Source organism: Galeopterus variegatus, unplaced genomic scaffold, assembly GCF_000696425.1.
Source record: "Galeopterus variegatus unplaced genomic scaffold, G_variegatus-3.0.2 Scaffold6134, whole genome shotgun sequence".
Lineage (NCBI taxonomy): Eukaryota > Metazoa > Chordata > Mammalia > Dermoptera > Cynocephalidae > Galeopterus > Galeopterus variegatus.
In genome coordinates, this window is record NW_007732245.1 from 50918 (window position 1) to 62739 (window position 11822).

An 11822-nucleotide genomic window follows, 5' to 3' on the forward strand; every position below is an offset into this window, starting at 1 on the left:
CTTCTGACACCTTTAGGTTCCTATGTTGGCTCTCCTTTCTCATCTGGCTTTCTTTAGCCTTGGTACTCTGATTCCCATGGAAGCTGCCTGTAAGATTTGCTCCATGCTTCCATTTTTAGAAATGCTGTTCACGTGCACCTGCAGCAGCAATGAATCTCAGTCCTGAACTCAGGTGTACATAAAATGTAGCTTTCTTAATTTTCTTTAAGTTGTTGTGGAAAAAAAGAGCACAGACTCAGAATTTTTAATTAAGTCTTGGCTGTTCAAAAGAATTGCATTACAGGAAGGAAATAGAGAAGTACTCACTATTCAGAGGCTGGGGCCTATCACACCCGGGATCCTTATGTCAAAATCACAAGATGTCCTTTAAACATGAATACAACCTGAGATCCCTTTGCGAGATCTGTCTTGAGACAGCAAGGGGTGAAGATTCTCATGATCCTGAGCTAGGGAAGGTGAGACCTTGTGACACTCAGCAGGATGCAAGAAATAGACATAAGTTAGCAAACTTCCAAAAGGCTATTTAAAAGAGGTGCTGGTAATACCCATTTGAAAAGGGGGGGTAGTGGTGTGACTGTGTTTATCTAGTGAAACATTAGGGACCAATCATTTTGGCAACACTTTTTTTCTTCTAATTTGTGACCTGTGACTGTTTTTTTCCTCCCGGTCTATCCTCTGTGGATTTGTGAGTTCACACATTTTTACCTGTACATGAACTTGACAATGAATATGCTTCACCAAGGATCACACTCATTCACCACCACCATAAAAGACGTTTCTGGGAGATGGACATGGTGGGAGGCAGGAAAGGAAGACCTTCTTGGTGGATGATGGCAAACTACAGTGGTAAGCAAGGTGAGATGTTTAAGAAGACTCGATTGGTATTAGTTCAGTTGTTTCCCAGTTCCTGTGCTGAAGTTATCTTTTCATGCATATCTTTGAGACTTTGTTGTGGTCTTCACCTCAGCTTGTCATGGATGCCAAGAATGGCCTCCTTTTTCCTTCTAAGCCTAAAATGACACAGGTCTTCGGAAACCTAGGGGTTTTCATCTAGCCCTTAAGATCTTAAGTGGTATTGGTGTTTTGTAATGGAGTTAGGTTTGCCCTATTTTGATGGGGTTGTGGCTTGAATCCTTGGGTCCCTGGTCCACAAGTGGGGGCCTGTGTGCAATTAGATGAATGTTTCTGATGAGTGGTCTGGAGTTCACACAGCTGTGTGGGTGGGTCTAAGGAACTTCATAGGATAGGCACCTCTGAGTTTGAGGCTGTTTGTGCTCTGGAATTTCTTTGCGCAGACCTAGTCCTCCAGCTGGTGTGGATATCTTGGTGTGGAGCCCAGTGTTGGTCTGCAGCCTGCACACATACTGAAAGGAACTGTAGATGTTAGCCCTTGACTGTAAGACTGCAATGCATCTTTCAACATTTGAGGGCAACCGCTGGATTTCTGGCTGGAGGACAATTTCATGTAGACTGAGTTCCACAGTCCAGTGACTTGTAGTTCACAGGTTCTTTCATTATTTGAAGGCTTTAGGCCACTTAAGGCCTGTTTAATGGTACAATGTACTTAGTCCTTGCTTTATGTCACAGATTTTGCTTTTGTTTCTACTTTGCCAGAGCTTTGAGGGTGGTGAAGAATGTGTTTGAAATTTGTGTTTTGCAGCTTTAGGCACATGTTGAAAATTTTGTCCCACAAAATAAAAACCTTGGTCTGATTTCATGTTAAGTTGAATTCCCCAGGGAACAATGTATTCCTGGAGTTTTTTTTTTTTTTACAGTGGCAATAGTATTGTCCTTACTGCAGAGTAAAGCCTTGGGCCATCCAGGGTAAAAAAAAAAAAAAAAAAAAAGGCACACATTACAACTAAGACATGGCAGTAACCCCCTGCCTGGAAACAGTCAATAAAATCAATTTGCAGGTAGGTAAAGGGACTTCAACTCCAGTCGTGTCCTATATCACATTTGTAGTAGCTTCCCTGCATTGTAAGTAGTGCAAAGAGGGTAGTTGAGATATTCCGAGAAGATGCTATATTTGAAAATCACAGTATAAATTCAGCTTTTTTGATTTATTCCATCATTTCCCCCTTTATCTATATGTACCTTAAACAGGATACCTGGGCTAGGACAGGGAGGCAGGACTTGGAGGCCACAGGATTCCTGTCAGGTTATGGTGAACAGGCTAGACGAGGCAGGCTGTCGATGCCCAAGCAGTCTTCCTCTTAGTGAGGCCCCATTGTGTTGATGGGGCAGGTAGGACCTGGGGACAGAATAGAGGGGTGCCTGCTGTCGGCTGACAGTCTGGGTGTCTGTGCAGGAAGCAGTGTTAGCAGTTGTGTCACCTCGAGCATGTCTGTTTTAAGTATTTTAAATTGAGTATTTTAGATTGTTTAACAAACAAATCTGCCTGGGAACTAAACATTTCTTAAAAATTAAATAAATTTATAAAAATGACAAGCCTAAAGGTCTTAGGTGTTTCAATACTGAAAATAAGATTTCACTTTGAAATCATAACTCTAAATTAATTACACATTTCAAACTATATTCATAAGGCTGTCACTAACAAGGTGAATTCTCTCACGTATCACACACATATAAAATATCAAATATACACAACTTCATTTTTAACACAAAAATATAAATATAGTTGGCTACTTCTTTCAAACATCTCTATACCTAATTCTAAATCATCACCTAAGGAAGAATTATCATATAAAGTCAATGAGGATATTTACCACCAGAGATTCTCATTCACAACCCTGATAGGATACCCTGAATCTATTTATGGTTGTTTTATGAGTGAATCCATGACTTCAAGAAGTGAATGATCAGCGGCTTAGCCCACTTCTCTGGGTTAAAGTTATATACGTTACATAATAAGTCTGTGGCTTCCATCCCGGTTGATAAAAACTTATGATATGTTAATATATTTCTCCTCACTCTAAAGAACTTGGAAATTGATGGGATCGTGTGATATGTTAATACCTTTCCCATTCATTCATAGTCTTAGGACCATACGTATCTGAAGGATACTTAAATTCATACCCAATTGAGTTCCAGATATTTGAGACCACAGTTTATGAGTCAATCTGATATTTCCCTGGAGTCAGAAAATGTTTTTCAACTGATATATTTACCATTCCAGTTTCTATATGCTCCATTGATACAATAAGTTAATCAATAATGCCTCATGAATGAGAAATAAGACTCCATAGAAATGCATTCTATTCTGTCCACCTACTTTTAGAGTCATTTGTTACTGTTTCTCTTTGTGTATCGTTATAGAAGCGTGGCTTCTCATAGATTTACTGTATTTCAGTCAACTATAGTCATTATTTTCTTGATGCTCAGATTGTCACAACTTTGGCTAGTGAGAGCCTTTTTAAAACTTGCTCCTATATTTTTCTAACAGGACCCACTAATCATTAAAGGTTTACATTGTTTTCTGGCACAACAAGATTTCCTAGGCTCACCCTGTACCTTTCTGCCCCAGACGTGAAATCAGGAGCCGTGATTCCTTTTAGAGGAAAAATACTGTCAGAGACCAGAATACGAGCGCTAGGGGGCACTGTGGGGGCATCATTGTTCTTGGGTTATTTCAATGAACAGAGCTAGAAAAGATTTGTAGTTTTTCTTGTTTCATATTGTTATTTCTAATTCATTTCTAAGGGTACAGAATTCTTTTCTAAATCTTTGATTTCTAACACAGTAAATATAATTACCTACTTGCTTAATCTTGTTAAAAAAAGTTTCAAAATAATAATACAATACTAAAACAAACGAAGGGTCAAAATAAACTTCAAGATTTTCTATACAGTTCATTTTGTTCTTAGCTGCATTCCACTAAGAATGTGCAGTCAGATTTCTTTATTCTAAAATCATAACTCCTCATTCTGTGTGGCTAAGTAAGTATTTGTCTGATGGATAGTTTTCATTCAATTATTTGTTTGCTTTCAATTTAAAAGACTTGTTGTCTTTTAGCAGTTGGTATTTCTTAGTTTTTAGAAAGTGAAGGCTCTCTACTCCCACTCTTTTCCTGGTAATGACAGGAATTAAAGGAGATGGGAGGATCCATTTACCTGTCTACCTGGAGATGATGGAAAGATTCAGATGCTCATTCTCCAAAGTTCTGTTCCATACACAATGGTACAAGATTCATGTTCAGGATTTCTGGCTGAATAAACTAATTCTGACTCTCATTATTTAATTTCTGGTAATATTCGAACTTCACATTTTCACTTTACTGAATTCTGTCCTTGTAACTTCTTAATTTCTTGCTCTCATTTCTGAGTTACACTCTCTTCTCCTTTTTATAACATTGTGACATTCCCTTAATTAAATATATCATGCCATGTACTGTTAACAAAAGTTTGCATTTTATAAAATGATTTTTCCAATTAATATTATTTTAATGCAGTATCATTCATGGTTTTTCATTTTCCTGCTGGGGATCAAGGTGATACCTGGAATATTAAAATTCCGTATGATTAACAAAAACAATACCTGTAAATGTAAGTTCTGAAGGTTTTGCTCCATATCCTCTTTTGATTTGTAGGTCACAACTCAGATTTTATTTTGTATATATCTATCAGTATATTTATTTTAATTTCATAAGTTTGTGTTGTAGAATTTCAGTTTCTTGGAGAATTTTGGATAAATACCTTAATGCTATATGAATTCAAACTTCTAAAAGTCAATTACAAATGTTAGAAAATATAACTGGAGTATATGAAAATATAGTAGTTACTGGAAAAACATATTTTAAAAATATACCCAGGAACTTCATGTTGATTTTTTCCTGTAGATTTGAACCACTTCCAGATTATCTTTTTCTTCTAGAATTTATAAAAAGAACATTTTTAGAATTATAACAATTTCCACTGAGATGCCATGGTTTATGTTTCATTGACATAAAGCTCTAGATTTCTCATTTCAGTGCAGAAATCCTAATCCTTGCATGAGATAAAATATGCCATGTCCCCATTCCTAATTTTGCTTTCTGTAGGTGCTAAACAAAATTGCATTCTTTAATATTAAGGTAAATGAAAATCATTTCCTATTTTTTCTATACAATGTATTTTTCAATCACCTTTTGGAATTTAAAAAGTATTTAATACTATATTTCAACATAAGTTATACATGTTTTAAAAAACAACAGTCAAAAATGAATATTTTATACCAAATAGACTTAAAAATGAACTGACTCATGAAGATGCAAAAAGGTCTTACGATGTACAGCTTTTGTCCACGTGATTGCCTGCCCGAGAGCCTAGAGAGAGGACAGAAAAGTGCCACTATAGGAGATGACAAAACATAGATAGGGAGAAAGAAGAGATGGTTTTCTTTTCACCTCAAATCTTTTTCTTCAGTTTTATGATCAGGGAGGGGGAGGCTGGTAGACTGTGGACCCATGGTGGAGAGGAGTAGGCACCTGCAACCAAACTCTGTGGCCCCAGAGAGGAGCATGCAGTGTCGAGTAACACAAAGGAAGAGTGAGCATGGCTAGCTTGATGAGAATGTGGACACCTACTTGGCAATGGAGCTGAGCAGTGCACCTTACATTGCATGTCTCTCAGAAAAAAATCCCTGGATGCCAAGTTATGGCCGGATCCTAGAACAACAATAAAATTGTTGCTGAAAGCTAATGGCATAAAACCAAAAATAAATCCACCCTCAATGCAGTGAAGCTGTAATTGCAGCATTAAAAAAAATACATTTTGGTGATGAAGGATTCAAGGACATTTAGGCAAGCGAAGTTTCCAACTGACTAGATTGTCTCTTATGATAATTTTCTCAGAAAGACTACAGAAGACTGATCCTATCTAAAAGGCTATACTTTATACTTTATTCCAAAAGATGGAGATAGGCTATCTCAGACTACTTACATTGAAAACAAACAAACAAACAAAAAAACCAGGAAAACTAGTTAAGAGAGCTTTTTGGATGTCTGATAGTGACTTCTGTGAACCTGTTTCAAAAAAAAAAAAAAAGTAAAACCAGTGTCACTGGCTTGGTATACAGAACAAAATTGGAGAAAACTCCTTTAGAAGCTCTTAAGCCACCATCTAGGGAGTGGCATTCAGACAGGCTTTTTAGTCCAAAACTCTGTTAAAGTCACAATGCACCCTGTGCTTAGTAATTATGGAGTACACTTATGCTAATGAGTCCAGATTTACAGATTAGCAATGCATTTTAACAATTAATTATAATCCCACAGTGATATATAATGGATGAAATTGTACATCGTAATGCTGTTACTAATCATAGCTGCTTTGCTTACTTATTATTTTTTAAGGTGGGTACATATTGATGGGGGAAGAGGGAAGAGATTTATAAGAGTTTTAGAAATGCTCATTGTATTAGTCCATTTCTGTTGCTTATAACAAAATCCTGGGAACAGGGTAATTGATAAGAAAATGAAGTTTATTGCTTACAGTTTTAGTGGCTAGGAAGTCCAAAGTCCAGGGAACACATCTGATGAGCGTCTTCTTTGGTGGTGGCTTTACAGCAATGCAGGGGTCTCATGTGGCAGAAAATGGCAGAGCAGAGAGAAAGAGACTCTCACCTGCTCTCCTTTTAAAGTTCTCAGAACTACGCCCACGACCATTATTAATCCATTCACAAAGGCATGGTCCTGCAATCTAATCACCTCTTCAAGGCTCTACCTTTCAACTACCATAATAGGATTTCCCACCTTCTTAACACTGTCACAGTGAGGACCAAGCCTCCAACACATTAAACTTTGTGAGGACACAATTCAATCCACTGCACTCATGTAATACATCCCTGGTTTATAGTAAAATAACTAGAACAGAAAAACTGCAGCATTGTATGTCCAACAGAAGAGATTTCCGAGAAGTGTTCAGTCTCTGAAGAGATAAAGTGAATATATGGGGTCATCTACGTCAAAATGCCGCTTCCTTGTAAGAGCCAGTCAATGAAGGATTTTGTTGGAATTAGTATTTAACCAGTGTACTAATCCACTCAGAGTCAAAGATAACATATTAGTACATAGCTTTTAAGAAATTCACTTACCTGAATTGCTTATTTAGCACCCACTGTCATTTAGTTGAGAGCAGGGTCTCCAGAGAAGATCAAAAGCTTGATAGTTTAGCAGAGAGGAAAAGAGAAAGAGCTGGCAGTACAAGGCTCTGTTTAGGCCTTCCCTGGACTTGGGAGGCATAGCACGAAGGCATCAGGGCCAGGAGAGAGAGCATCAAAGACAAACTTTACTTCCAAATTTAGCTCTAGTTAGTTCTATTATTCACTTCATCAGAAAACCTGGAACTAGAAAGTTAAGTCCTTACATTTTTATAACCCTTTCTAACTTTGCTATTTTACATTTTATTTTATTTTATTTCATTGGTTATGTGTATTCCTGGAGTAAAAAGCTGACCGTCACCACTTGTGCCCAAGATGTGAGAGCCAGATCAATACTATCAGCATGTACATTACCACAAATTGTGATTATTCCCTGTGTCCCCCACCCAATGAATCCCCAACCTCCCTCTACCTACACCCTCACCCACTCCAGTCTACAACCCTGGGTATGTTCTCTCCCTCTGCAAGTCCAACACACCACTGTGTTCTTTCCTTTCTTCTTTCTCTCTTAGTTCCCGCTTATGAGTGAGTATATGCAGTATTTTTCCCACTGTGCCTGGCTTATTTCACTGAACATAATTTTCTCCAAGCTCATCCATGTTGCTGTGAATGGCAGAATTTCAGTCTTTTTTATGGCAGAGTAGTAATCCATGGTGTATATATACCACAGTTTCCTTATCCAATCATCTATGGATGGACATTTAGGTTGGTTCCATGTCTTGGCTATTGTAAAGAGAGCTGCGATGAACATAGTAGTGCTATCGATGGACCTTTAAGTTGGTTCCATATCTTGGCTATTGTAAGTAGAGCTGCAATAAACATGGGAGTGTAGGTATCTCTTCAACATGATGACATCTATTCTTTTGGGTATATATCATGAAGTGGGATTGCTGGATCGTATGATAGATCTATCTGTAGTTGTTTGAGAAACCTCCATACTGTTTTTCATAACGTTTCTACTAGTTTACAGTCCCACCAACATGTAGGAGCATTGCCTTCTCTCCACATCCTCGCCAGCATTTGTTTTTCTGTCTTTTTGATTATAGCCAGTCTAAGTGGGGTGAGGTAATATCTCAATGTGGTTTTAATTTGCATTTCCCTGATGGCCAGTGATGTTGAGCATTTTTTCATGTCCCTATTGGCCATTTGTATGTCTTCCTTTGAAAAATGTCTATTCAGCTCCTTTGCCCATTTTTTAATTGAGTTATTAGTTTTTTTTTTGCTATGTAATTGCTTGAGTTCCTTCTGTATTCTGGATATTAGTCTCTTGTTGGATGTACAGTCGGCAAATATTTTCTCCCACTCTGTATGTTGCATTTTCACTCTGTTGATTATTTCCTCTTCTGTGCAGATGCTTTTTAGCTTGATATAGTCCCATTTGTTTATTTTTTCTTATGTTGCTTGTGCTTTTGGGCTCCTGTTCATAAAGTCTGTGCCCAGTCCTAGTTCCTGAAGTGTTTCCCTTATATTTTCCCTTAGTTCTTTTACAGTTTCAGGTCTTATACTTAAGTCTTTAATCCATTTTGAATTGATTTTGGTATATGGTGAGAGGTGCATGTCTAGTTTCATTCTTCTGCATATGGATATCCTATTTTCCCAGTACCACTTATTGAAGGGGCAGTCTTTTCCCCAACGTATGTTTTGTTGCCTTTGTCAAATATCAATTTAACAAAGGAGGTGAAAGATCTCTGCAATAAGAACTACAAACTACTACTGAAAGAAATTAAAGAGGACATAAAAAGATGGAAAGACATTCCATGCTCTTGGATTAGAAGAGTTAACTTTGAGAAAATGTCCATACTACCCTTTCTAACTTTGTAATGAGCTCTGTTTGTTATCACTTTTGATCTTCACAGAGCACTGTGAAGTTAGCAGAGTCAGGTTTTATTTTATCTATTCAGCAAATAACCTCCTGCATTTTCATCCTCTCCTCTTTTGTGGTAGGTCATTCTTAAGGAGGAAAAAGGCTCAGAAATATTGGGTAAGTACTTAAAGAAATAAACTGCCAACTTGAGACAAAGAGAACACGTACTGTTCAATCTGGATTGTGTTTTTAAAACAACTTTATTGAGGTGTAATTGACATTCATAATATGACTGCACATATTGGAAGTGTACTCTTTGATAAATTTCATACCTGCAAAACCATCACCATAGTCAAGATGATGAGCATATCCAACATCTACAAAAGTGTCTTCATTCCCTTTTGTAATCCCTCCCTCCCTGTCCTCCCTGCTCTGATTTTTTTCTTTCTTCTCTTTAATTTGTCTTATATGCTCTTCTTCTAACTTCTTAAGGTAGAAGCTGAGATCATTTATTTGAGATCTTTTATCAATTCTCACATAAACATTTAGTGTTATAAATTTTCCTCTAAATACCACTTCTGGGGTGATCACAAACTTACATAAGTTGGGTTCTCATTTTCATTTAGTTCAAAATACTTTGAAATTTTCCTTTTGGATTATTTTTTGACCCATGGTTTATTTAGAAGTTGTGTTATGTAGTTTCCAGACATTAGGGGATTTTCCAGTTATTTTTCCTTACTGATTTATAATTTAATTCCATTGTAGACAAGGAATATAATTTTTTACGACTTGAATCCTTTGAAATGTTTTGAGACTTGTTTTATGTCCCCAAATCTGGTTCTGTCTTGGTAAATGTTATGTATATACCTGAAAATAATCTGTATTCTGCTATTGGGTGGAGTGTTCAATAAATTTCAATTAGGTCAAGTTGGTTGGCAGTATTGTTAAAATAACTTATATCCTGATTTTCTACTTATTTGATCTATCGGTTGTTGAGAGAGGAGTGTGGGATCAACTATAATTGTCGATTTGCCTGTTTCCCCTTGCAGTTCTCTTAGTCTTTGCTTCATGTATATTAAAGGTCTGTTATTAGGTGCATAAATGTTCAGGATTGTTATGTCATCTTGATGAATCAACTCCTTTATCATTATAAAATGTCTTTATTTTTGGTAATATTCTGAAGTCAAATTTTTCTGATATTAATATGATTAGTGATAATATGTATTTTTTACTTTTTAACCTATTTATAGGTTAAACCCATCCTTTTACTTTTAACCTATTTATATTTCTTATAGGAAGCATATAGTTGGGTCTTGCTTTTCTGTCCAATCTGTCTTTTAACTCAGGTAATTAGATCATTTATACAAAATGCAAATATTGATATGGTTAGGTTTAAGTGTATTATCTTGTTGTTTGTTTTCTATTTGTCTCATCTGTTCTTAGTTCCCCTTTTCTCTTTTTCTGCATTCTTTTGGATTAATATTTTTATGATTTTATTTTTTATTTTCTTTGGCTCATTAGCTATAACTTTTTGTTTTATCTTCATGGTTGCTTTAGGGTTTATAGTAAACATCTTTAATTTATTACAGTCTACCTTCAAGTTATATTACACCACTTCATGAATACTATAAAAGATCTGTACAATTGTTTACTTCCATTTCTCCCATCCCAAAATTTGTGCTTTCATTGTCATACATTTTACTTTTGCCTGTGTTATAAACCTCACACTAGATTATTGTTATTTGTTTAAATAGTCCATTATCTTTTAAAGAGGTTTTAAAACCAAGAAAATGTCTTATAACATTTACCCATATAGTTACTATTTCCAGTGTTCTTTATTCTTTTGTGTGGATCCAGATTTCCATCTGGCATCATTTTTATTTTTCCTAACACTAACTGTTGGCGAGGTTCTGCTGGTCCCCAAAGAAGGCCCCTGTGGAGGAGGAGGAAATAATTGTTGTTACACATCTAAAAATCCAAGTTTGATTTCTGGGATCAATGACCTTCAGGGATGTGATCATAGACTTTGCTCAGGAGGAGTGGAAATGTCTGAATTCTGTTCAGAGGGATCCAGATGTGACGACATTAATGGAACAAAGGACATAGCCTGGATGGTTATAGGGAAAAAAATAGGAAGTGGGTACACAGTGGCAATTTGGAACTTCACCTTCTACTATAAGACTTGGCCTGAAATGGTTTGTATGACATGGCCCATTTGGGAGCTGTTTATCAAATTCAAATGTGGCAAGGTAATTCTGAGCAGTATAATGAAGGGATTTGTATAAATTCAACATGGTTATAAATATAGATAATATATTGGGTACATGTTATGGTGTAAAAGTGGATTGGAGAAATGGGAAGCAAACTCTCTACTAACCTCCTACAGGCTGTTGCAATAATCCAGATGAAGCTGATGAGGTTTTATTATGGCACTGGCAACGGAGAACAAGGAAATTAACATAAGTAAGGTAAAATCAAAAGAACTTAGAGACTAATGTGATGTGAGGGGAGGGAAAAGAAAATCCTAGGATGCTTCTCAAACACTCAAGAAGTGTGTGTGTGTATGCTCTAATTTTTAGGATCCCATTTCAGTTTAGTGAGTCTTTTTTTAACAATAATGTTTTACAAAAAGTCATAGTCTTCTAATGTGGTTACTTGTATTCATCAGATTCAAACCATATCCTTGAATTTTCCACAGAGACAGATTCACCCCCAATTTCCATTCTGCTTTCTGCCCTTTTTCCATAGTAAATAGATCACCAATTTCTTTTTGGGCTTATGACCATCCACAAAAAGAATTACTTTACTGCTATTAGATGTTGACATTTAAAGCCAATGTGATGACAGTAGAATTTTGTGGCAGTTTTGGGGAACCTTTCTTAAAGAAAAAAACAAAACTGGTTTGTGCCCTTGGATTCCTTTC

General features: G+C 36.4%; 1 protein-coding gene across 1 annotated transcript; it reads left to right on the plus strand.

Moving 5' to 3' along the window:
- The first annotated feature begins 359 nt into the window (after positions 1-359).
- Positions 360-11005, plus strand: LOC103605875 (zinc finger protein 585A-like). Its single transcript, XM_008590478.1, has 3 exons — positions 360-455; positions 9040-9076; positions 10893-11005. The coding sequence occupies exons 1-3, from the start codon at positions 360-362 to the stop codon at positions 11003-11005; spliced, it is 246 nt and encodes an 81-aa protein (XP_008588700.1).
- Positions 11006-11822: the final 817 nt, after the last annotated feature.

Bases quoted from the DNA above. Each gene is read 5' to 3' on its own strand.
- LOC103605875 (XM_008590478.1), top strand. From the start codon at position 360: ATGTCCTTTAAACATGAATACAACCTGAGATCCCTTTGCGAGATCTGT. The intron at 456-9,039 runs GTGAGACCTTGT...CTTTTGTGGTAG, and splicing joins ATGATCCTGAGCTAGGGAAG to GTCATTCTTAAGGAGGAAAA. The intron at 9,077-10,892 runs GTAAGTACTTAA...TTTGATTTCTGG, and splicing joins AAAAGGCTCAGAAATATTGG to GATCAATGACCTTCAGGGAT.